This window comes from Kogia breviceps, chromosome 12 (genome assembly GCF_026419965.1).
Source record: "Kogia breviceps isolate mKogBre1 chromosome 12, mKogBre1 haplotype 1, whole genome shotgun sequence".
NCBI classification, from domain to species: Eukaryota; Metazoa; Chordata; class Mammalia; order Artiodactyla; family Physeteridae; genus Kogia; species Kogia breviceps.
This window is the reverse complement of record NC_081321.1, coordinates 96149340-96175780: the sequence shown is the minus strand read 5'-3', so window position 1 is coordinate 96175780 and position 26441 is coordinate 96149340. Positions and strand designations below refer to the sequence as shown.

The window sequence follows — 26441 nt, the reverse complement described above, 5'->3', positions numbered from 1 at the left end:
TGCTTTGGATATACTGGCCCCTAGATAGTTAAGATGGCTATCTAAGGAAAAATTTCAAATGACCCCAGATTCTTGTATCTTCCCATACACAAAAAAAGGCACTAAAATAATTAACTTGAGATGTCCGTTTTTTTGTGACTAGCAGTAATCTTTTTATGATTGACTACATGTTTTCCAAGCAAAAAAGTTCATATATATTGTGGTTTCCCACTTACCTCTTTGGAGCAGTTCCTCAGAGCTATCTGAGAGGCTGTCTCCCGGGCTATGTTCCTCAGCAAGGTCCCCAAATAAAACTTAACTTACAACTCTTACATTGTACGTTTTTCTTTCAAGTGACACTATATTTAAGACCAGATGTTTCCCATGACCTCAGACATAGTCAATTACCTACCTAAAATCTCCACTGGGACATCTCACGGGCATCTCAGAGGTACCCTGATCCAAACTGATCACATCCTCTACTGCCTTCCCAAACCAGATCCTCCTCTAGGGAGCCTCCTCTCAATAAAAAACACCACCACCCACCTAGACAGCAGCCAGAAGCCAAGGCATCACCCTAAACTATTCCCTCTCCCTCATGCCCTACATCCAATCATTCCACCACAGCCCACCCCCCACACACACACACATACTACCTTAGTTCCTAACACCAACCTGAGTTAATGCAAGAAGCTGAACTTCTTGCCTCCAATCTTGCCTCCCTCTAACTCATGGTCCGCACTGTTCCAAGAAGGATTTTTTTTTTTTTTTTTTGCGGTACGCGGGCCTCTCACTGTTGTGGCCTCTCCCGTTGCAGAGCACAGGCTCCAGACACGCAGGCGCAGCGGCCACGGCTCACGGGCCCAGCCGCTCCGCAGCATGTGGGATCTTCCCAGACTGGGGCACGAACCCGTGTCCCCTGCATCGGCAGGCGGATTCTCAACCACTGCGCCACCAGGGAGCCCAGAAGGATCTTTCTGAAACAGCAATCTGAGCCTGTCACTCTCCTTCTTTAAGACTCAATGCTCCCAAGATAAAGTCCAAATTCCCAACAGGGTCAACAAGGCCCTTGCATGACTGAGCCCTGGCTACCTCTCCATGGCAGACTTCCCACTGCATGCTATGTGACAGGAATACAAGAAAAGACAGTAAATTACAATGATAAGGGGCAGGCATAGCATAAAGATTAAGAAAGCAGGCTCTAGAGCCAGATTAGATTCCCTGAGTTTGAATCCTGGGCACACCACTTCCCATGTGACCTTGGGCAAGTTGTCCAACCTGAGTTTCAATGTGCTCATCAGCAGAATGAGTACAATCACAGTACATACTCCTTAGAGTTTTTCTGAGAATTAAATGATTACATGTAAAACACTTAAAACAGTATCTAGCACATAGTAAGAGTTTAATATTATAAATGTTAGTTATCATTAGTTATTAATTATTACTACCATTCTCTCTACTCCCTTTTCTGCTTTTGGCTATCTCTCCTTCCCATTCTCACCATCACTACCACTTTCTGAAGAGGATAAAGGAGACTCTGACTCTGATTCCTCGGCTTACTCTGCAAACTGAGGTATTTATAGGATGAAAACTGGAGACGTGGGAAAGGAAGGTTTATATTTTGAAGAGAAAAAATGACTAGTGAGGGAAGAAAATAAATACATGCAAGAAGACCTGGAGAAGGCTGAAGGAGTCAAGAGCCACTTGGGTTCAATTTTAGGAAGGCATTTCAATATAGTATAGTTCGACAGCACTTTCACACAGAGTGCTACCACTCTTCTATAAGGCACTTGCAAGTACTTAGGACATTTTTCAGTTGTCACAATGACTGGGGATACTTCTGTCATTCAGTGCTCAGGAGCCAGAGACACTAAACATCTTGTGAGGTCTGAGGGAATGTGGAGTATGAGAGTAATTCGGGGAAGGAGGTGTGTTGTGGGCTCTGAACTGGAACCTTCTTGACATTCTCAGAGAAGTGTTAATTAATTTGAGAACTGCCTTTAAGGACTTTTGATTGATGGATGATATAGTCTTCCACTCAACACTAGGCAGAGTGTGGATGTTGATTCTGAATGAATACATAAGCCTCCCATCCACAGGTTATGCACTCTTTAAGTACCCTGAGCAGCTGCCTAAGGTGCCTGCCTCCCTCCCAACCCCCACACTTGCCTGCTGCCTACCAAGCTTCTTGGAGAATTCCTCCTTCATATGGGGGACGATGACAAAAAGGCTGTGCAGAACTGAGAGGAAAACCTCCATCAAGGCTGGATGAGTGGCCTGTTCCGAGTACCTCTGCAAAGAACCAAGAGGGAGAGCACAGTCCTCCAGGACTGAGCCTCTGAAGAAGAAACAGCATCAGCAAAAATTGCATCATCTAGCAATGGGAGACTAAATTCATTTCAAGGGCACAAAAAATGCTAGGGGACCTGAAGTCACAAGTCTGCATCCAAGGCTTACATCTTCTGCCACTTAATAAACTGTTCAAGATTCGTTACCTCTCTGGGCCTCTACCAAAGAGTAAAACAGAAATAACAAGTCCTACCTCCCAGAAACAAATGATATCTCATGTGTAAAAGGCACTTTCTAAACTGTAATGCACAGTGATGCTCATGCTTCTTACATATAATAATTTAGTTTACAAACTTCCTTCACGTTTATTTTTCATGTGATCATTGAACAGAATCATGAGGCAGCCTGATACGGTAGACAGAGCTCTGGATTAAGAGTAGAGAAACTTGAGTTCTATTTCAAGCTCTGTACGAAGTTGCTGTGTGCCCTTGGGTCAGTCACCCCTCCCTTCTCGCTGTTTCAGTTCCCTGTGTGTAAATAGGCAGGGCCTCAGGGACATGGTTCTTACAGATACTTTTCATTTGGTTTTCAAACCAAGTTTTTTTCGACTAGAAAAGTAATACAAGCTCATTAAAGAAAATGTGTAAAATACAGAAGAGTAGAAAGCAAGAATAATACAATAATTCTATGATCTAGCTCTAACGCTTCATAAATCTAGGAGGAAGGCAGAGCAGGTGAGGAAGGGTTACTGCTAGAGTGAGCCAATCAGGGCTGCAATCCCTGGCTCCTGAGAGTTACCCACCTGAAGACCCTGGCATGCTGCCTCAGAGGCTTCTTCAAGGAAAAGAGGCTCTCTCCTGTCAGAACCAGAGGATGCTCCCCTGCTGCCACCTACTGTTCCCAGTGGGTATTTTGGAGGTGTCCTTTCCCAACTAACAGTGGCTCCTCACAGGCTCACAGGATGGCCAAACCTCAAAGAGGACAAGACTCACCCAAGGTCATCTGGGCAGTCAACAGCTCTGGACCCCGCTCTTCCTACTACCTCCATCTCAAGTCAGCTCAAACCCAGGGCTCTCTTCAGGTCTCTCACCTGTCATTTTACAGAACTCACATATGTGCTCCTTAGTGAAGCCTAGATCAGACATTGACTGCTACTCTTTACTAAGCAGAAAAACACATAGGTTCAAACCTCAGCACTGTCATATACTTGCTTTTTACAACCATAGAAAAATGACAACCTCATCTTTAAATTGGGGGAGACGATAGGACCTATTTCACAGGGTCACTGGGAGGGTTAAATTATGAATATAAGGCATTTATCACTTCATAAACTTTACCTAATTATTATTTTATTATTACTGCTTTCTACATTTTAAGAGGCATCTATTAATCTACTATTTACAACAAAACACTGTACTGTGATTTTAAAACCAAAGGAAAAGTGGCTGCAAGAACAACACTGCTACGACTCTCAGAAGGTCCAGTTGAGTAGTCGAGTCACTGTCTTGTGCCTCTCAGCCCAGCTTGCTCTCACATTCTTCTCCTCCCCAAGCTTCATGCTGTCCAAGGCTCAGGAAAACCCACCATCACCATGGGGATACACAAGGAGTCACAGGCACTGAGAAGAAATTCTGAGAAGGCCTCCAAGGTGTCTTCTTTCTCAGCGCTGGGAGCTGTGAATGGATTCTCCTGGGCCGAAGGCTCGTTCTGGAATTCCACAGCCAACCTGAGAAATCAATGTGTGGGTATATCTATAACTACCTACGCAACATAAAGGTTAGAAGCATCCTCCTAGAGGGATACCTGAGCTCAGGGCTCAGGAAAAGTATCCCGACCAGCAGATCTGGAGAAAATTCAGATGCCTCAGTGAGGGAGAACCTGGTCTTTGGTCACCTCTTCAGCTTCGTGCTCCCTACCGTCTCTCCCGTAACACATGACTCATCCACACTACTACATGTACTTCCCTGAACATACCATGCTGTTTGCTGTTTCACATCGCTTTGCCTTTACATATGCTGCTCTCTCTATTTGGAATGCCTTCCCCAGGTTTGTGACAACGTAATCAATTCCACACATATAAACAAAACTGTCTCTTCCCCAAGAGACTGTGAGCTCCTTGTGGGTAGGAGCTAATCTGACTTACCTTTCTACTCCCACTATCTAGCACCAGTCCTGGCACACAGTAGATACAACAAATACTTGTTAATGTGAACTGAACTAATCCAACAAGCACTCAGTGAACACCTATAGCACTAGGTTACTTGGGAAGAGGAACAAAGCTGAGTGAGATACAACCTCATTGCACAGTAACAAAAACTTCACCAGGAGGGAATCTTTAGAAACCTCCTCCACATACCCATTCCACACCCCACACGCATCCCCCACCTCCATCCCAGCCAAAGTCCTCTCACTACGCATCAAAGCATCAGAAATCAAGTGTTGCTTCTAGAGCTTCATCCTTTGTCCGATTCCTTTCTACACCCACCCTCCATACTACTACCTCATCAGACCACAGAGGGCCCCTCACCTGCAGGCATTTCTAAATCCCTCCAGAGTGATCAGGAGGAACTTTCCTCTTCGAAGAATGGCCTTCTCCGAATCTCTACTGGAGGCATGGCCCTGAGGTGAGAAGGAAAGAGGGGAACCTATTGGTCAAGTACCTACTCCGTGCTCTGGTCTTTGCTTAGAGGACTACAGACTTCTTCTCACGCTGGAGTCTGGCATTCCCATACACCTAACAATTTCCAGGGGAGCTTAGATACATCCTCACAAATCCAGCCATCTAATAGCTCCCTTAAAAAATGGTAGAGGGCTTCCCTGGTGGAGCAGTGGTTGAGAATCCGCCTGCCGATGCGGGGGACATGGGTTCGTGCCCCGGTCTGGGAAGATCCCACATACCACGGAGCGGTTGGGCTCGTGAGCCATGGCCGCTGAGCCTGCGCGTCCGGAGCCTGCACTCCGCAAAGGGAGAGGCCACAACAGTGAGAGGCCTGCGTACCGGAAAAAAAAAAAAAAAAAAAGGTAGAAAAGGGCTTCTCTTGTGGCGCAGTGGTTGAGAGTCCGCCTGCCGATGCAGGGGACACGGGTTCGTGCCCCGGTCCGGGAAGATCCCACATGCCGCAGAGTGGCTGGGCCCGGGAGCCATGGCCGCTAAGCCTGCGCGTCCGGAGCCTGTGCTCCGCAACGGGAGAGGCCACAACAGTGAGAGGCCGGCGTACTGGGGGGAAAAAAAAGTGGTAGAAGAGGAAACCTTAACCACTTGTCTCCCTGTGAAGCACAGGACTGGTTCTTGTTCTATTATATGCAGAAAACTGTCACAGGCTAGTGGACATTAGCATAACTGGCTATAATGCCCACATTATTGCTCCAAAACACACAAAAATCCCCACCTCATCAGGTGTGAAGAACTTAGTTTCCAAAGTTAATCCTGAAAGACATAATCAGCACTCACATTAATAGTATTTCTTCTGATATTTTAAGTCCATGGACCATTAAAAGCCAACAATTATGACACACTGCACATTGGTCAGATTCTTTCTAAGATTATAGCGAATCCAGCCTTAAATAATTTTGTGAGCATGTTTACCATACCTGCTTGGATGATATAAAAGACAAAGTGTGTAGTAGGCTTGGGTACAAACACCCTTGGATTTACTATCCAAACTCAGGTCCTTGCTAGCTTTGGACCTGAGAGAAAAGCTATTTAACCCCTGCGACTTCAGTTTCATAATGAGGATAACAATTATTAAGCCCCACAGTTCCGCAGTTAGGAAAAAAAATAACATCTCATTGTAAGTGTGTGTGCATGAGAAAAACCTATAAAGTGGCATATAAAGGTAATGCAATGTACTAATTATCTTCCGAAAACACGTTACAGCATGATCTTCAGAAGAAGCAGGCTGCAGTGCACTGACCAGGGGCCTCCAGTTCAGCGGGGTCTGGGAAAAATCTGCACACCGACTCAGCATGGCTTTGAGCAAGGCCTGCAGCTCCTTGTACAGCACAGGTAGAGCACTCTGATGATCCTTCCTGCACCCAGAGAGAGAAAGGTAGGCCTATGGTGAGGTAAGGGTACTCCAAGGTACCCTCAGGTTCTCAGGCAATGGGGGACAGGTGGTAGATCAGAACACGGGTCCAGGATCTGATCTGATAAAAACCCTTGCTCCAACACTTATCTGCTGCATGACTTCGTGCACATTCCTCATCCTCTCTAGTCCTCAGTTTCCTCATCTAGTCAATGAAAGTTAATAGCAGGGCTTCCCTGGTGGCGCAGTGGTTGAGAATCTGCCTGCCAGTGCAGGGGACATGGGTTCGAGTTCTGGTCTGGGAAGATCCCACATGCCATGGAGCAACTGGGCCCGTGAGCCACAACTACTGAGCCTGCACGTCTGGAGCCTGTGCTCCACAGCAAGAGAGGCCACGACAGTGAGAGGCCCGCACACCGTGATGAAGAGTGGCCCCCGCTCACCGCAACTAGAGAAAGCCCTCACACAGAAACGAAGACCCAACACAGCCATAAATAAATAAATAAATTTATTTTTTTTTAAAAAGTTAATAGTACTCTCCTCATAGAATTATTCTAAGGATCAAATTGGATAATGTATGCCAAGCACTCAGCACAATGTTTGCTAGACAGTAAGTCCTTATAAATGACAGCTAAGACTATTATTATTGTTATTAAAGATACAGATGTTTTCTCACTGAGAAGGGCCTCCCAGTGAAAAAAGTACTATCTAGAACAGCAGGTGGTCACTGTTCTCAAATAAGCGATAAACTGTCTTGGGGACGAGACATCCAATTTGGGGACGAGAGATCAAATTTACTTTCTGTTTCCTTGATGAGGAAAATCAGGATCAATAGGTAAATCTTATCAAAGACCCAGATCTTATTTAAGGAATATAAGGAAGAACTTTCTAAGAGTCAAAACTCTATAAAGGGGGCTTCCCTGGTGACACAGTGGTTAAGAATTCACCTGCTAACGCAGGGGACACGGATTTGAGCCCTGGTCCGGGATGATCCCACATGCCACAGAGCAACTAAGCCTATGCATCACAACTAGTGAGCCTGCGCTCTAGAGCCTGCAAGCCACAACTACTGAAGCCCGCACGCCTAGAGCCTGTGCTCCACAACAAGAGAAGCCACTGCAATGAGAAGCCTGCGCACTGCAATGAAGAGTAGCCCCCGCTTGTCGCAACTAGAGAAAGCCCACGCACAGCAACAAAGACCCAACACAGCCAAAAATAAATAAATAAAATAAGTAAATTTTTTTAAAAAGAAGAATGAAATAATGCCATTTGTAGCGGCATGGGTAGACCTGGAGATTATCATACTAAGTGAAGTTAAGTCAGACAGAGAAAAACAAATATCATATGATATCGCTTATATATGGAATCTTTAAAAAAATGATACAAATGAACTTATTTATAAAACAGAAAAACAGACTCACAGAGAACAATCTTATGGTTACCAGGGGGAAGGGTGGGGGGAGGGATAGACTGGGAATTTGGGATTGACATGTGAACACTGAGAGCAATCTGCTGGGCCTTCTAACAGGCACTCCGTTAACTGTATACAGTGAAGGCTTGATTTCCCCTTTCCCTCTTCATTTCTGGAAGCTCTAACTTTCTATCCTACATTGATTGTCAAGCCCTGGTTCTGCCATCTTTAAATTCTTTCAGCAGTTCTCCCTCTTCATTCCTCCTTCCGGTTGTGCTTCCCAGAGACCCTCTGAACCACTCCACCTCAGAGGGACCACCTCAGTAAAAATTCTGAAAAATTAAAGTCAAAAGTAAAATTATCTAAGGATTAATAACCAGCCCCCTACCCACAGCTCTCCACAATTCTGACCCAACCAGCCTTCTGGCTTCTTCATGTACTACTCCCCTTCATACAACCTGCTGGCCAGACTGGCTACCGTACCCTCAGTAATCCCTAAATTTTCCTACCTACATGTTTTGGCCAACCCTGGTCCTTCCACAAATCTAATCTCTCTCATCCCCCATAGCACAGCTCAAATACTACCTCCTGCCTGAAAGGTGCTAAAGGTGCTACCAGTCCCCCATAACACTGACCTCCTGGGAGATTTCCAGTTCTGCATGGGAACTTCTGATTGACTCTGGCTCTTACTCTATGCCTTTGTTACCCTGTTGGTTTACTCATCTCACCCTTGTTGGGATTCATGCCCCAGATTTAGAGATTCGAATCCAGGAAAGGACAAAAGGGGAAAAGAGACAAACTGAAGCCATTATCATGTAAATGCCATTCTTTTATTCAATTTTTAGAAGCAACCTAGAGTCAAGTGATGAAGACTTAAATATAGTTACAGAAGAGACTATAAATGTTAACAAACTTTACAATATAAAATTAAAGGTATAGGGACTTCCCTCGTGGCGCAGTGGTTAAGAACCCGCCTGCCAATGCAGGGGACACGGGTTCCAACCCTGGTCTGGGAAGATCCCACGTGCCACAGAGCAACTAAGCCCATGCGCCACAACTGCTGAGCCTGCACTCTAGAGCCCGCGAGCCACAACTACTGAGTCCATGTCCCACAACTACTGAGCCCACATGCCACAACCACTGAAGCCCACGCACCTAAAGCCCATGCTCTGCAACAAGAGAAACCACCGCCACAAGAAGCCTGTGCACTGCAACTAGAGAAAGCCCGCGTGCAGCAACGAAGACCCAAAGCAGCCAAAAATAAACAAAGAAATTTATAAAATTTTAAAAAATTATAAAATAAAATAAAGTCCCCAGTGGACATTTCACTCCCCAGATCTTCCTTTAAAAATAAATAAATAAATAAAATTAAAGGTACAGCTGACATTGAAAAGTAGACGGTAAGGAGGAGAAGGGACAGAAAGAGCTGGGGTGCTAATATACTCAGCTAACCAAGTAGGGCATCAAGAGATACCGCTTCAAGTTGAGGGAACAAGAAACACAGGTTTTAAGTATATTATTTAAAAGTTTGAAAACATAACATAAATTAACATAAAATAGTAACTAGCAAAAATGCCAAGGAAGTGTAGAGAAGACAACATAATGTGACCTAAGTCTTGCTTTTCTTATTGGCAATGAATAATGTTCTAAATTGACAAATAAAGAAATAGCATTACAAGCATATTGTTTAGATTTAGGGAGATAAATCACCAGAACTAAAACCAAAATGAGTTAAAATTAGTTTCCTTTAGGAAGTGGGGACAGGGGGCTGTTCTTTTCATTATAAACCTTGTGCATATTTTATTTTTTATCGCTTAAATATATTACTTTGTTAGATTTTTAAAAGGGAGGATGTGGAAACAAAGTAAAATTTTCTATATAAATAAATATGGGTTTCCTCCATTAGTTTTTTCAAGATATCAAGCATCTTACTAAGGAATGATTTCCCATCATGACCCTAGGATCGCTTAGTCTCACCATCCATTTTAACATCATTCATACACTGAGTATCTATTAGGAGTGAGGCATACAGCAGTGAAAAAAATGACATGGTCCCTTATCTCTTGGAGATTATCTTATATAGTGGAGGAGACACAGAACAAATGAATAAATAAGAACTGTCAAGTGTCTGGTAGGTGCTGTAATAGCCAAATGGGTCAGTTAGGGAAGGACACTCTGAATGAGACCTGAATGATGGGAAGAGGCCAGTCATGCAAAGATTTAAGGGAAGAGTATTTTAGGCAGAAGGAAAAATTAGTAGAAAGGAAGTGGGGGCAAGGTCTGGACTAAAACAAATGACTGAGTTTTAAAAAGTTACATCCGCAAAATAAATACAGAATAAAATCCTATTTTAAAAAACATGCAGAGAATTGGAAAGAACTCTTCCAAATTAAAATTATGAAAGCAGAAATAAAACACTCAATAGTAGGGTTGAAGATAAAGTCAAGAAAATCTCCTGGAAACTAGTACATAATGACAAAAAGATAAAAAAAGCTGTCAGACAAAGAAAAGAAACAAAACAAAGAAAATCAGATGACCAATCCAGGATGCCCAACATCCAGTGGCAGTTCCAGGAAGACAGAACAGAGTAGAGAGAGCAGCGGAAGAAATAATTCAATGAAATTTCCCTGACCTAAAGGACAAGTATTCCCTGGAAGCTGCTCTGGCCTTGACAGGCCCTCGGGTACATGCAGGGGTGGAAAGTTCAGCCTGTCTGGGTCTCTCACCTCAGAAAAGCAGAAATGGCCTTCACTGCCTCAGCAGCCACCTCCAGCACAGGGCTGTTCACTGCCTCTTGGAGGGCACGGCCAGCATCTCTGCACATGGCTGAGCTTGTGAATAGCTTGATCTCCTCTGGCTGCCTGAGAAATTGTAAATGAGAAATGAGTGTGTGAACTCCTATCACTGACCCCACCAGGAATAAATACCTCACTTCTTTCCTTCTCCAGTCTGGCCCCTACAGGCCTGACGCTCCACTACTTTGCTCACCGAGTCAGGATCTGAGCAAAGAGCAGCAGGCCTTGCTTGTGCAGCTCGGTGTTGTTCATCCTCAGGACTCCCTGTAGGCTCCTCACCACTGACTCGATCCCTACCACAAAATGACATGGCAGAGGCCAGGGATCAGGGTTTGTTGGTTTCTTTACCGCCCTCCCAGGAGAGATGAGAGGCCCTGGATAGCACATATTTGCTAGCAGCCCTCATGGAGCAGCCCTGACAAGTTGAGCTGCTGGGACGGAACTGTGAGATCTTTGAGGGCAGGCCCTTATCTGATTCATCTCTGTCTCCCCAAACCCAGCACAACCCATAGCACGACCCTGGCATTCGAGGTATTTAGTCAACACCTACTGGCTGAGCTTCACCTTCTCTACTACACACACTCCTATTTCTCCTCAAAGAATAAGGTAGGACATCCACTCCTCCAGGAAGCCTTTCCTGGTCCACTCAGGCAGAGCTATGGGCCTCCCCTGAGCTCCTACACATCTTGTACCTCCCCTCTAGCACAGTCCTAATAAGCTTGTTTATATCTCCCTCCCCTTCCAGAAGACAGGGACCACATTATATGTCTCTCTAAATCTCTAGGTTCCAGCCTGGTGCCTGGCATAGAACAAGAACACAGAATATAAAATGAGTAACTAAATGTGCCCAGTTTAAAAATCTAGATTTCATATAAAAAGTCCCAGACAAGGAAGGTATCACCAGGAAAGAAGAAGGGACAGTCTCAAAAAACTTGGAAAGGATAAATCAGCAGCAAAACTTGGGGACTAACTAGATGGATAGATATCTGGGGCACAGGAAAAGACTGAATCCAAGGCTGAGTAAAGTTGCTCTTAAGGTGCAACAGGAATTCATTTAGTGGCCCTTCTCTTGCTAAACATATATACTGCCAATCAATGCAGAGCAGAACTGTTTGGATATCACTGCTTGCATGTGGAATCTGGTAATGAGTTTGGGCTGATGGAAATGACCAGACCAGCACCCCCGTCCAAGGTGCAGGCTGGCCCCCTATCACTGAAGTTGCCACCTAACTTCAAAGTGCTGTCCACCTGAGCCAGAGCTAGTACAGGAACCACAATACCAACCGTACACCGTGTGACACTTGGAAAAGAAGAGTGGCTCTTCTACCAGAAGTATCAAGCAGTTGTAGCTGGACCAGACAAGCACTTCACTGGAAGAGGAAAGATGCTCAAAGAGGAACTCTGGCCAGGGAGAGAGGGAGAAAACAATCAATGACAACTGTGTAATCATGATCCCTTAACTAATGCTAGGGTCTTGGATTTATTCAGCATCTCACACCTGTCACTTCATCTGTTCACATACCCTCTTGATGAGACATGATCATTCATTCACAGATAAACCTGGAAAATGCCCTCAGACTTATGGTCTAACCTTATCTTTTTAATAGATGGGGAAACTGAGACCTAGAGAGAAAGTTGATGGTAGAGGCAGGACTGGAACTCAGGTCCCCTAATTCTCAGGATGGGCAGCAGCAGGATACAGAGAAAAGAGGTTTTAGAGCCAGACAGCCTTGATTTTGTATCCCTTCTCTGCCAATACCGAGTCTTGCTGATTTAAACCAGTTATTTCCCTTCTCTAGTTCAATTTCCTTATTCATAAAATAGCAAAGATGAGGACCTAAATGTGGCAACATTTGCAATGCACCTCAGGGCATATTTCCTGGCTCATAACAAACCTTCAAGACACATTAGTTCCTTTTGCCTCCCTGGTCCACAGGTCTTTCCAACACCCCACACTAGGTGTTTATTCCTAGATGGTCAAATTAATGACAAAGTTCAGTAACAAACTGCTCAAGGTCATATTAGAAATCTGTAGCAAGAGGATTCAGACTTCATGAGGCCTATTTCCTAGAGTCTGTCATATACAATGAACATGGCACCAACCATCCCTCCAGTATGCATATCAAAGAACTCCCAACAAGACTGCTGCTGCTGCTACTCAAGGGTCTCCAGTCACAACTCTGGGGTCCTCAGAGGAGAAAGTTAGAAGGGGCCTCCTACCTGGGATGTCAGCATGGATGAAGGCTGGGGCGTGCTTCGCTGGTGAGTGGACCAGGACTGCAGTTATACAGTGGGCACTGGCCACCTGCAGAGTCTCATCTCTGGAAAGGAGAAGCTGGAGAAACAGGCAGCAAAATGTGTCACAGTCACATCACTGACAGGACCAGAGGGAAGCAGCCTGAATGCCTCAGGGCAGGAGGAGCCTGATTTGTCTCTGAATCCCTCACACACTACTGGTGCCAGGCATAGGGATGGTGCTCAGGGAGAGCAGTTATAGATTACGGAAAGGAGTCTCTTTCAACAGCAGCAGGAGAGAAACAGAACAAAAGAACACAATGGCACTCAAAGAACACTAACATCGTCCCCAAGAAGGGTTCAGGCCTTCATTGACAAAAGTACTTTCACAGCCCTCAGCTGGTTTTGATGTTTCAACAAGCCTGGGACATAACAAGGGAAGGTTCTACTATGAGCCTTGCTTCAAAGAATGTGCAGAAAAGACTTAACATTGCAGGCCTGAGACTGTTATCCTTAAAAAGTCCTGCCTGCAAGGTTGGCCACTCACTGGGTTTGGGAAGTTGAATTTCAGGAGGGTTGCCAACCCTCCAAGAACTGGTAAAAGTGGCTCACTGTGACTAAACTATTTGCACAAGCAATGCAGTTTATGCTGAACCCACCCCTACTTTCTTTCTGGGAATCTAGAATTTTGGTATGTGCTAGGCAGAGGGTGCCTCTATAACCAGCCAGCTCCCAATTTAAACCTTGGGCACAGGTTTTAACTTATCCTTTCATGACTGAAAGAAAACCAACTTTGAGCCTTCTAATAGCATATTGTTTTGGCCAGTAAGAAAATACTTAGGAAATCCTGGATAGAAGGAGTGGTAGATAAGGAAAAAGGCCCAGGAAGCATTCAGGTTCCCTTGTTATTGAACCCAGAGACCATGATTCACAAGACAACTACCTTTTTGAGCACCAAAGGCAGTGAGGTCTCTCCTGGTGGCCCCTCAACACTCTCAGTACTTTCCACCAGCGTAGATTTGTTCATGATCATGGACACAAAGAGGTCATACTTCAACAGCTGCCTCAGCAAACCTAGAAAACAAAGGGGTTGGGAAGCGAGGCAAGAGGAGCATAGGCACCAGAATACACCCAAGGCAGCTCCTCCGACATCCCCTAGAAACTTCTTCATGTCTCCATAGATATTCCTAAGTATTTTATTCTTTTTAATGCTACTGTAAATGGGACTGTTTTCTTAGTTTCTTTTTCATATTGTTTGTTGCTAGTGTATAGAAACACAAGTGATTTTGTATCCTACAATTTTACTGGATTCATTTATTAGTTTTAACAGTTTTTAGTGTAGTTTTTAGGGGTTTCTATATATAAGGTAATGTCATCTGAAAACAGAGGCAATTTTACTTCTTCTTTCCTTTACTTCTGTCTCTTATTTCTTTTTCTTGCCTAATTGTTCTGGCTAGGACTTCAAGTACTATGCTGAATAGAATCACACCTTTTTCTTTGCAATCTCCACGAAAGCACATACCACAATGGATTCTGTCCACATCTGTCCTCCACATTGGGCTATGAACTCCCAGATCAGAGCCTGGGTTTGATCATCTTTATGACCCCAGAGCCCAGAACAGGGCCTGGCTCAGAATGAACATTCTCTATGTGTGGCTGAACTAGTCATAACAGAGCTCTTGGCCAAAACTGTGAAAAGAAATTGTTGTTACCCACAGACTATGCTTTTCCCTGTAGCTCCTGCCCTGAAACAGGTCCTCACCCAGTCACCAATCACAGTGCCCATTTGCTCTATCCAAAATACGAAAGCTCCCTGCTCAAAAGCATTTGATAGATCTCATGTATTTACGTAAGGAAGTAACAGGAGAGGCTGAAAGGGTACACTGAGCCTCAAATAACAAGCAGAGAAACTTGGACTTCACTCTGGAGGCCAGTGGGAGCCATAGATGATTTTCCAAATAGGAGACTGACAGGATGCAAGCTATGCAGTGTGAAGATTAATTTGGCAGCAAGTACAGGATGCACCAGGGCATGCAGTAAAGACCAGAGGAAAAAAAATTGCTGTCCCACTATTCTTCCTCTTCTCCTTCCAAAGATGACGTTCTTAGGATACCACACCCAACATTAGGCATCTTTCACAGTCTGTGCCTCTTATCTCCCAAACCCACAGCTTCTATCCTTTGCAAAGCAGCAAACCTCCCCACCACTAGTGAGCCAATATCTCAAATCCTCAAGCAAAACCTCAAAAGCTTTCTCTTTTCTCTCCAGCCCCATGTCTTACCCAAGCAGTTGATCTTTAGCTCCTTTGTCTGGGCACCATCCATGGTGGAAAGGAAGAGAGGACACAGTTTCTCCCGGAAATGGCCCAAAAGCATCTCGGCTGCAACTGGTGAGGAGTACAGCTTCCCATAAAGGTAGCAGACAGAAGCTTGCACCCCCTCACTGGGGTATACTAAACCTCTCAACAGATGTTCCATCAGGTCACCTATCCAGAAAACAACCAAGGGGCCAGGGGAACCGCACAATGTCAACCGCTAGATGACACTCCAAACTATTGCCCTAAATGGAATAGTGATGGTAATCCCCTACAATGACCCACAATACATGATTTCTGGGAACTTAATCAAAAGGGAAAACCAAAGCTTAGAGAAGGTAAGTGATTTACCCTTGGATAAATATTCTGTGAGATATTTATTTGCTTTTACTGATGGAAAAAAAGTGTTTCTATATTCCAGAATTAATTCTTCCTCCCACCTGAAAGGAAGGCTCATAGTAGGTACTTGATTCTTTTGTGTTAAAAAAATGAATTGAAGGAGCCCAAGACCAGAGTTGAGAAACACTTTTTTTCCAATTGGCCAACATAGAGCAGATTTTGCAGACGGGGAAACTAAAGCCTAGAGAAGGAAAGTAATGACTTCCCAGATGTACACAGTGAATGGACCACCCAGATGGAAGTGTGATCAAAACAGGTGAAAGGGTAGTGGTAGCTCTTCCCCAGAGGTCACTCACTGTGCTCCATCACAAGCTTGTCTGCCAGAGCAGGGATCGCATCCACCAACTTGCCGAGAAGGGTCAGGGTGGCCAGGCTGCCTCGCATGGAGGGCATGTTACACAGCTACAGAGAGTGAACATATTCTGCTCTATAAATTAGGATCAGGACAGATCTCCCACCAAAATTCATCTTGCCCTATCCACACCAAACCCTGTACTGCATGTGTCTCTCACCACAGTCAGAAATCAGCCTCTTTAGATAAGTGTCTATATCCCCTATTGGACTGGGAAGCCCCGAAGGAAAGGGACTGAGTCAGATTCCTCTCAGTGTCCTCAGTACCTAGCTCAGTACATGTTTGTTAAACTTAATTAAAATTAGCATATTTTGCCTCCTATGGAGCCATAAACTGGGAGGTGAAATTTGGGAACATCATAAAGATGGAATTCTAGTTCATTGCAAAAAAAATTGATTATCATCATCATTATTACAGCTACTATTACTGAACATTCTATTTGTCAGGTACTATGCTTGATGCCTTACAGGCAGAGTCAATAGTACATATTTCACCTTTTCTACTGACTAGCTGTAGTACCTTAAGTAAGATTCTTAACTCTTCTGGTGGGAATTAATAATAGGACCAACTTCATAGGGTTGTTGGGAGGACTAAATGAGATAGTGCATGTAAAGCACCAACATAGTGCCTAGCATATAGAAAGTGCTCAAAATGTTAAATGGCATAATCATAATGATAAATGTTGATATATATAATTATAAATTCAATCATATATTAGCCACATGCAGAGTAATTATAGTGACATGATTATTTAACATTATTTCTAATTAAATGTTGCTCTTGATGGTGTTAAATGAGCATTTGTCTTCCTTTTGCAAAAAAAAAAAAAAAAGTCACTCTGATATTATTCCTAAATCTTAAACACAATGTAGAAGCTGCTTGTTTAACTGATATCTATGACTACATTGAAGAAAGCAGGTTAAATATACCTCCTCAGTATTTACCTTAGATACTAATAAAAGCAAATGCGTTCAGTACAAAATAAACCAAACAAAAATATTAAGCCAAGACATAGTGAACATATTTCCTTAATAAATTCATCAAGGAAATCTGTATTATATTTAGGAGGATATAGAGAATGGCCATGGATGATTATGCCAGAAAATGGACTTCAGCACACGGAGGCAGCATTTGGGAGATTGAAAAGGGAAGGAAAGAAGCTACAAAGAGGACTGGAGCAGAAGACCCAAGCCCTAGCTCTGGCTCTGCCACTGACTCAGTGACCTCAGGCAAGTCCCTTTTCCTCTCCGGATTTCAATCTCCCCATCTATCCAAAGAAGGGTTGACCCAGCTCTGACATCTGAGGATTCTGAGGGGTACTCAAGAACCAACAGCTACTTTACTGACCTCTTTGTGACACTCATACAGCAGGCAATGAATGGTCTGCTCTAACTTCAGCTGAGTTGTAAGCTGGATGAGGACTGAGCAGACACAATAACATTACTAATCAGAAGACAAACCATGGCCCAGAGTTTACTTTTCATAGCCCTTCTAATCTAAGTCATTTGCTTGTGTTAATCGGCATTAGCCTTTTCTATCTCCCCCATTCTTCACTGTTTTTTATCAATAGTTGACAACTAGGCTATACATTAGAATCACCTAGGAAGCTTAAAAAAAGAAAAAGAAAAAAAAAACTAACACCCAAGTCCCACCCCAGACCAATTAAATCAGAATCTCTAGATAGAGTTTAAGCATCTGGATACTTTTTTAATTTCCCAAGTAAGTCTATTGTGAAGCCAAGGTTGAAAACTACTATGTTATTTCTACCTTTTTCCTTCCTCAGAATTTGCTACTTCATATATGAAAAAAACAGAATTATGAGTTAGTTCCTGTGCCAATAATTGGCGATAATATTATCGCTCAACCCCAAAACCGCCCTTCTATACAATTGTTTGTGATGCTTCTGCTGGTGTCTTTGAGGAGAAGTAAAGAAGAGGCTGGCTCTACAAGTCTGGGGAAAGCTGCAGACTAGATATGGCTGCTGCTGAGGGAAGGCTCTGCCACCTCCAGGGTAAAGAGGCATTCTAGGACAACACTCACAGAAACAGGAAGGCAGGAAGCAAACAGGAAACAGTGAGGAAGGAGCAAGTCCTTCTCCCTCTAGCTTTGCAATCTCCATCTAGTATCCACCACCTCAGTGAAGTTCCTGGGATCTGATGAGGGTTCTGCAAGCTATGCTGGTACCAACCAGGAGCAGATGGCTTTAGGATTATAGCCCCACTCAAGAGTGGCCTTGAGGAAAATGGTGAAGGGAAATCTCCCCACCCCTGCCAGTTGTCGGACCTTCGAGGGGTACATTTGTTTGTCCACATTCTCTAGACTGAGAGATGGGCAAAAGTACATACAGATCATATTGACTTATCCGTCACAGCTGCTAGCAGTTACAGCTGCTAACTGCGTGTCTGGATAGTCATGGACCCAGCAGCAGCCAAGCAGCATCCTCTCCTCAGAGGTCTGTGTTTCATGTATGGGGTCCTTCCTCCAAACTTATAAGTCTTAATAATTCCAGCCTCTCGCTTTGTTTCCCTATCCCTAGGGGTGGAAGCTGTTTTCAAAAATTGCTACCTCGTTGAAACTTGATTCGCTTTTGCCTTCAGTTACCTAGTCAATAATTCTTTGAAGTTTTTTTCTGTTCAAATAACTTGTGTGGTTTACGTTTGGTGACTATATCCTAACTGATACAGTTCTTGCTCTTTTGGCAAGAATCCTCTCATCCCAGGGACTTCCCTAGTGGTACAGTGGTTGGGAGTCTGCCTGCCAATGCAGGGGACATGGGTTTGAACCCTGGTCCAGGAAGATCCCACATGCTGTGGAGCAACTAAGCCCGTAAGCCACGACTACTAAGCCTGCGCTCTAGAGCCCACGTGCCACAACTGCTGATCCCGCATGCCTCAACTGCTGAGGCCCGCGTGCCTGGAGCCCGTGCTCTGCAATGGGAGAGGCCACCACAATGAGAAGCCCACGCACAGTGGCGAAGACCCAGAGCAGCCAAAAATAACTAAAATGAAATGGATAAGTTTATTTAAAAAAGGAAAAAAGGGCTTCCCTGGTGGCAAAGTGGTTGAGTCCACCTGCCGATGCAGGGGACACGGGTTCATGCCCCAGTCCGGGAAGATCCCACATGCCGCGGCGCGGCTGGGCCCGTGAGCCATGGCCGCTGAGTCTGTGCGTCCGGAGCCTGTGCTCCGCAACAGGAGAGGCCACAACAGTGAGAGGCCCGTGTACCGCAAAAAAAAAAAAAAAAAAAAAGGAAAAAAAAAAAGAAAAGAAGCCTCTCATCCCAATGCTCTTGTCTTCCTTCTTCTTGAGTCCTTTATAGGTAAACCAGGCACTTCCACAGCTTTAACCACCACCTATGTGCAGACAACTTCCAACCAACCAATACGAATGTAAATAAAAACAGAATTGTGTACATGTCTCTGTAACAGCACTCATCAGCCCTTGTTATTTACCAGACAATCTCTCTTCCAGATTGTAAACTCTTAGAGGATAGGGACCATGTCAGATACAACCCTAGTGCCTGATACAGTACGTGGCACAGAGTAGGTGCCCGAGAAAGAAATACAGAATTAATGATTGACAATTGAATTTTCTTTATCTGTCTCTAAAATGGAACATTCATCAAGGTCTCAAATAATCAAAGCTGCAATTCAGGCTAACATCCCCGGCTTCAAATGCTAGGTACACACAGTTTAATCTTACCTTCAATACAGAGGTCTGTTATACTCCCATCCTCCACATTGCATAACAGTCCTTGGAGTAGAAGGAGGTAAGAGGGGGATGGTTAACAGATAAAAGAGGAACAAATCCAGAAAGGCACACTGTGAATTCTAAGACTAACAGCAGCTTTAAGCAATGTCCCAGCTAAATTCTATCCTCAGCACCAAACCCCAGATCTTCAGTAACCCAAGGATAAAAATAGTCAGTATGGCACAGCACAAAAACTGTGTGTTCTGGAGTCTCTAACAGACCTGGGGTAAAATTCCACTTCTGCCAGCTGTTAGCTAAGACCTCCCTGAGCCTTGGGGATCATCCTCTCTCCCTTAAAAGACTATCCTGGCAGTTAAAAGCCTGAAAAGCCTCCAGCAGAGAAAAGCACCCAATTCGAGTTAGCTCCCTTCCTCCCTAAAAGGGCTCATTCCATAGGACATTATAATTGTATTAAAAGAAGGGATCTTTTAATCCATCTCATTTTACACATGAAGAAACTAAGGTACAGAAGAGAAGAAATAACTCAATCAGGGTCACAATCAGATCAGCAGACTCCAGATCTGACTTCTAATCCTGTTCAAAGACCACAGAGACTGGACTTTTTGAAAGATCACACATTTTCTACATTCATCTTCACACTTTTACTAACCTCTAAGCTGTGGTAAAGCCAGTTACCATACAATGCATCGTGTATCTTAGAAAGGAGACAATTTCTTCATTATTATGACAAAACAATTTACTAGTAAGTTAAACTGTTACATCGCAAAAAGTCTAAACTATGGTTCCAAGACCATTTCTCCAAGACCCCAAAAGCAAATGTACAAGGTATACATGCAAAATTCATGCCAAGTTTTCCTTTCAATCTCACCGAAAAGCATGCTTATGAAGTGGATACAGACTCTCTGATCCTGAGCCACCAGCTGCATGACCAGGGAGGCATGCCTCATGAGAGCATCTCGGAAGCCGGACAGCACATGCTTCTTGCGCACCAACTTGGAGCAGATGAAGAAAAATATTCAATAGCAACCAAGTCTCAGCCATTCTGAACCCAAACAAGTATAATTTCCAAATATAATTACAAGATAATACTGGTAGAATCATCTAAACTATGGAGTATGAAAAAGGGCATCAGTTACATACAGGAATCCGTGTGTTCAAACAAAGGATTATACAAGAATGAAGGTTCCTAATAAAGTATATTTACATAGCACTTTACTGTTCACAAATCACTCTTTTGTCGACTAGCTCATTTAAGCCTAATGAGCTGGTAAAGCAAGCAAAATCAGATATTATTATCGCCATTTTGGAGATGAGAAAACTGAGGCTCAGACACTTTCCCAAGGACTCAAAGCTAAGTATCCAACCAGGTGTTGTCCAAGGTCAGTGCTCTTTCCCCAGTCTGTGAGAGTGATACTGGGGACCATTCATGAGCCTCACTGAGGTAAGCAGAGAAAAATTCATTCTTCCATTCAATGTAGATATAAATCTTCACACTCAATTCACCTCCCCCATACAGGGAACTGGGTAGCAGCTGTGCAAAGTACTCAAGACAATAGCAAAACTTAGGTCACAAAAGGGGTGTGCACCGAGGATAAAACTGGAACATTGGTACAACTGACTACATCACCTCTTCAACTGGTGAAAACTGAAGCTAAGAAAAGTGTGTTCAATAAAAGGTGAAGAAGTTGCACCTCTTATTGCCTCTAAACTGTGTTAAGTCTCCTGTGCTCCTTCACCAATTCCTCCCACATAATGCATTAAGCTAGTGATCTAAATGAGTTAACTCTAAAAATTTCCATGACGTTCCTTCACCTGACAGATTAAATCCAAGCTCCTTAGCTTGGATTCAAACTCTTAAAGGAACTGATCTCAACCCTGGCTCTCGAATCTCACCTCCCTCAACTGCCCTTCAAACACATTCTGATTACCTCCCCAAACTCATCCTTGCTAATCCTTGCCTCCTGGAAAAAGCTCCCCCATTTCCTCTAGCCCAAATCTCACCCATCTTCTCAAGCGCAATTCAAATGCTTCCTCCTCTGAAGGACCTTTCCTAATTTCACTCCTTATCCCACACAGCACTCGACCACAAATATGTCCACCTTCTAAATTCCCAGGAATGCGTTCTCTTATTTTCTTCCCTACCTCATTGTCTTATTCATCTCTATCTCTCACTGTCCAACAATGGCAGCCTCAGAACTCTAGCCTCAGTGATACTGCAGATGTTACCAGCTAGCCAAGCGGTTCTCAGAGTATAGTCTTTGGATCCCTGAGGGGGCCCAAAACACTTTCAGGGGATCCACAAGATCAAAATTATTTCTGTATAATACTAAGATGCTATTTGCCTTTTCCACTTATTCTCTTACAAGTGTACAGTATTTTTCAAAGGGGGCATGTCACAACAGATAAAATGCAGAAATATATGAGAACCCAGCTGTCCTCTATTAAGCCAGACATTAAAAAGATTTGCAAAAATGTAAGACATTCCTTGAACTCTTTTTTGTTTTGAAAATAGTATTTTTATTTTTTAAATCATTTATGCCACAGAACTGTACACTAAAAATGGTAAATTTTATGTTATCAATACCTATATTTTGCCAAAATAAAAAGAATTATATTAATATGTAATGGACCATTATTTTTATAAATTTATTTATTTATTTTTGGCTGTGTTGGGTCTTCGTTGCAGTGCACGGGCTTCTCATTGTGGTGGCTTCTCTTGTTGTGGAGCACGGGCTCTAGGCATGCGGGCTTCAGTAGTTGTGACACAGGGGCTCACTAGTTGTGGCACACAGGCTTAGTTACTTCACAGAATATGGGATCTTCCCGGACCAGGGATCGAACCCGTGTTCCCTGCATTGGCAGGTGGATTCTCAACCACTGCACCACCAGGGAAGCCCTACTATTATTTTTAAATAAATACTTTAAACTTTTGTTATTTTTAATACAGTAAATAAACAAAAGCTCTTTGGGGGTCCTCAACACTTTTAAAAAGTGTAAAGCTAAACTTCCCTGGTGGCACAATGGTTGAAAATCTGCCTGCCAATGCAGGGGACACAGGTTCGATCCCTGGTCGGGGAAGATCCCACATGCCACAGAGCAACTAAGCCCGTGCGCCACAACTACTGAGCCCGCGTGCCTAGAGCCCGTGCTGCCAACAAGAGAAGCCGCCGCAATGAGAAGCCCGCGCACCGCAACGAAGAATAGCCCCCGCTGGCCGCAACTAGAGAAAGCCCGGTAGAAACGAAGACCCAACACAGCCAAAAATAAATAAATAATTTTTTTTTTTAAGTGTAAAGCCATCCCTAGAGCAAAAATTTGAGAACCGCTTATCTAGCTCATCCCCCACCCACCCACGGCAACAATTCCAGCCCTGTGACTCTGAGAGAACAGTCACCTCCCAAACTCTTCTTGGAGGTCTCCACGGACAAAAAACTCACTGCAAAGGTGGGTAGGCATTGAAGGAACAAGCAGCCCACGCTTCAGCCAGCTCTGCCTCTCAGAAAGCTCTTCCCCTCACCCCACTCCTGCTCAGCCGTAACTTCCACTCGTCCTGCCACCACGGAGCCCAAGGAGCCCCCTCCTCCCATTCGCACAGTCAGAAAGCTAAGGAATAAGCCCCCAGGGTGCGGGCGCCTTGCCCTCAGGCTGAGCGGGGGCTCAAATGGGAGGGAGCCTGAGCGAAGGCTAAACCCTGGAGAAGTAGCAAGAGGGTCAGCAAAGGGCAGGGCAGCTGGGAGAAGGGCTTACGGGAAGGTGGGAACGCGTGCCAGTGAGTCTAGGCTGGCGGCCCTGGGAGCCCCGGGTTTAGTGCGGACAGGGTAGGCCCACTTGAGGCGCAGCGCCAGGGTCTGGGCCTCCTTTGGAAAGGGGATGCTGAGCGGTCTGTGGGGCAGGCCGCCGTGGCCGGTAAGGGGGTGGGCCTGTTTAGGGACTAGATTTAACGAGGCGGGTGGGCCCGGCTTAGTTTCAGGGAAGGTGCGTCCGGTTGAAGGGAGTTGCTCCCGCCCGGTTGGTGAGGGAAATGCCAGTTCGCACCGATACGCTAGGCTCCGGCAGCAGCTCCAGCGCGCAGGCCAGGCAGAGGCGTGGGGACATGGGCAGCAGCCAGCGCGGGTCGTGCCGGTAATGGGCCCTCTCGAAGAGCAGTGCCGCCTCTTCGTCCCTCCCGGGCCCGGGAAGGCCTGCCGCTTGCTCCCTCACAGCCATCTCTCCGCTTGCGTTCTACCACAGCAGCACCTTTTCCCGCGTACTTTATGCGCAAGCGCACTTGGCAGAGCTCGACGCGGGCGCGTGGGGAGAAGGGTAATGCGCCTGCGCAAACCGAGTGCCAGCCAGTCTCAGGAGAGCAGCGGCCCCTGTGGGCTGGTGACGCGCCGCAGGATTCGGAAGAGCGTACCTCTAAGCCCCAAGCGTTTTGCTCTTGGAGCCTGCAGGAATTCGTCTTTACCACGCCGAAGGGTGAAAAGCATTTATAAAGACTCTGTTATTAGCCTTGAAAAAGTAAGAAAAGGAAACAGTCTATTTGTGGTGTTCAAAAAGTAAACGATCTCAGGGACTCTTATCGAAAAACTATCAGCACTATTATTTTAAATTTACGTGGCACCTTTCAAACAATCTAAGGTGACACCTTTTTTTCAGAGATTCTAAGATGGTCCCCATAAAATATCGTCTCACAGAGGGCTGCACAGTACTTGCGATTTTGTGAGCGCAGAAGGTATACCGAAGAAGAAAAAATAGTGGTAAGTGTATTAATAAAACCCGTCAATCTACAAGGATTTAATTAGCGCCAAAGTGCCCAGCAGCCGGTTAGTGTTAAAGGAGATAAGTTCAAGAGATGTTTTCTACATTCAGAAGCAGTGTGACGGAGTAGAAAAAGTGCTTTCCATGGCAAAATAATTTGGAAAACAATGGTTTGTTTTTAATGGAGTATTATGAACTGATTCTTGAGAAAAGTAGACATTAGCATGGAAAAATCCTTGTTAAAATGCTAAGTGTACAAAAGATGCAGAATTATATACATAAGTATGTAAAATAAATAAGCAAACATTTATTCAACACCATTAAATTACATTATAGCAGTAATATATGTTCAATGAAGAAAATAGAAGAAAAAATAATATTTTGATATATTTTCTTCTAGTCTTTTTAAATAACTTTTTACAACAGCAACATACAAAGGTGTGTAAACTTTTCTCAGAAAAAATATATCATGTACATCTTCCATATAATTAAACATTATTCTATGTTTGTTTTTTTTATAAATTTATTTATTTATTTTTGGCTGTGTTGGGTCTTTGTTGCTGTGCGAGACCTTTCTCCAGTTGCAGAGAGCGGGGGCCACTCTTCATTGCGGTGCGCGGGCCTCTCACCATCGTGGCCTCTCCTGTTGCGGAGCACAGGCTCCAGACGCGCAGGCTCAGTAGTTGTGGCTCACGGGCTTAGTTGCTCCGCGGCATGTGGGATCTTCCCAGACCAGGGCTGGAACCCGTGTCCCCTGCATTGGCAGGCAGATTCCCAACCACTGCGCCACCAGGGAAGCCCTGTTTATTTTTTTAATGTCAACAAATTATGTATTCTTTTCAACAAAATTTGGAGCCAGGAACTCTGCTAGGATCTAGAGGATTGATTCAAAAGTGAGCAAGAGACAGTCCCTGTCCTCAAGGAACTAGAACTGGTCAAGGAGAAAGAGAAGCAAATTATTACATTTGGGTACATTTGTATTAGTTATCTATTGCTGCATAACAATCCATGTAATGGATTGAATGGTGACCCTCAAAAAGACATCTCCATGTCTGCTGTGGACTGAATTGTGTCCCCCAGATTCAGATGTTGAAGTCCTAACCCCTAATGTGACTGTATTTGAAGATAGGGCCTTTAAGGGGGTAATTAAGTTTAAATGAAGTCATAAGGGTGACACCCTAATCCAATAGGATTGTAGGCCTTATAAAAAGAGGAAGAGAGGGCTTCCCTGGTGGCGCAGTGGTTGGGGGTCCACTTGCCGATGCGGGGGACGCGGGTTCGTGCCCTGGTCCAGGAGTGTCCCACGTGCCACGGAGTGGCTGGGCCCGTGAGCCGTGGCCGCTGGGCCTGCACATCCAGAGCCTGTGCTCTGCGGTGGGAGAGGCCACGGCAGTGAGAGGCCCGCGTACCGCAAAAAAATAAATTAATTAAAATAAAATAGAAAGAGGAAGAGAGAAAGATCTATCTCTCTGTTTATGTATAGGCATTGAGGAAAGGCCATGTGAGGACATAGTGAAAAGGTGACCATCTCTAAGACAGGAAGAGAGCTCTCACCAGAAACCAAATTAGCCAAAACCTTGATCTTGAACTTCTAGCCTATAGAACTGTGAGAAAATAAACTTCTGTTGTTTAAGCCACCCATGCTGCATTATTTTGTTATAGCAGCTGGAGCAAACTAATGTAACGTCCAAAATCCCCACAACCTGTAAATTACCTTTTTTCCAAAGGATCTTTACAGTTGTAATTAAGGATCTTGAAATGAAGATATCATCCAGAGTATCCAGTGGGCCCTAAATCCAATGATAACTATCTTGAGAAGAGACACACAGAGTAAAGGAGGAGGCACTGTAACCACGGAGGCAGAGATTGGAGTGATGGTGCCACAAGCCAACAAATGCCTGCAGCCACCAGAAGCTGGAAGGGACAAGGAATGGATTGCCCTCTAGATCCTTTGGTAGCAGTGTAGCCCTGCTGACATCTTGATTTCATTCAGACTTCTGGCCTCCAGAACAGAGAGAATAAATTTCAGTTGTTTTAAGCCACCAAGTTTGTGGTAATTTGCTACAGTAGCCATAGAAAACTAACACACCCCAATATTTCGCAGCTTAAAACAACAAACATTTATTATCTCATAGTTTCTGTGGATCAGGAATCCAGGCACAGCTTAGCAAGGTGACCCTGGCTCAAAGTC

General features: G+C 44.4%; 1 protein-coding gene across 1 annotated transcript in view; it reads right to left on the bottom strand.

Annotated features, from left to right (window-relative positions):
• MEI1 (meiotic double-stranded break formation protein 1) overlaps nucleotides 1-23716 on the bottom strand; it is a 68998-nt gene extending 45282 nt beyond the window's left edge. Inside the window, exons 1-15 of the mRNA XM_059082482.1 lie at nucleotides 23546-23716; nucleotides 20379-20502; nucleotides 19502-19552; nucleotides 17147-17220; nucleotides 15744-15849; nucleotides 15016-15219; nucleotides 13678-13808; nucleotides 12720-12834; nucleotides 11784-11900; nucleotides 10693-10792; nucleotides 10431-10565; nucleotides 6183-6297; nucleotides 4796-4887; nucleotides 3853-3994; nucleotides 2160-2271 (exon numbers count right to left, since the gene is read on the bottom strand). Of these exons, the coding sequence (XP_058938465.1) occupies nucleotides 2160-2271; nucleotides 3853-3994; nucleotides 4796-4887; nucleotides 6183-6297; nucleotides 10431-10565; nucleotides 10693-10792; nucleotides 11784-11900; nucleotides 12720-12834; nucleotides 13678-13808; nucleotides 15016-15219; nucleotides 15744-15849; nucleotides 17147-17220; nucleotides 19502-19552; nucleotides 20379-20502; nucleotides 23546-23716 (1789 nt within the window). The remainder of the gene's footprint in view (nucleotides 1-2159; nucleotides 2272-3852; nucleotides 3995-4795; nucleotides 4888-6182; nucleotides 6298-10430; nucleotides 10566-10692; nucleotides 10793-11783; nucleotides 11901-12719; nucleotides 12835-13677; nucleotides 13809-15015; nucleotides 15220-15743; nucleotides 15850-17146; nucleotides 17221-19501; nucleotides 19553-20378; nucleotides 20503-23545) is intronic.
• Between the last annotated feature and the right edge of the window lie 2725 nt (nucleotides 23717-26441).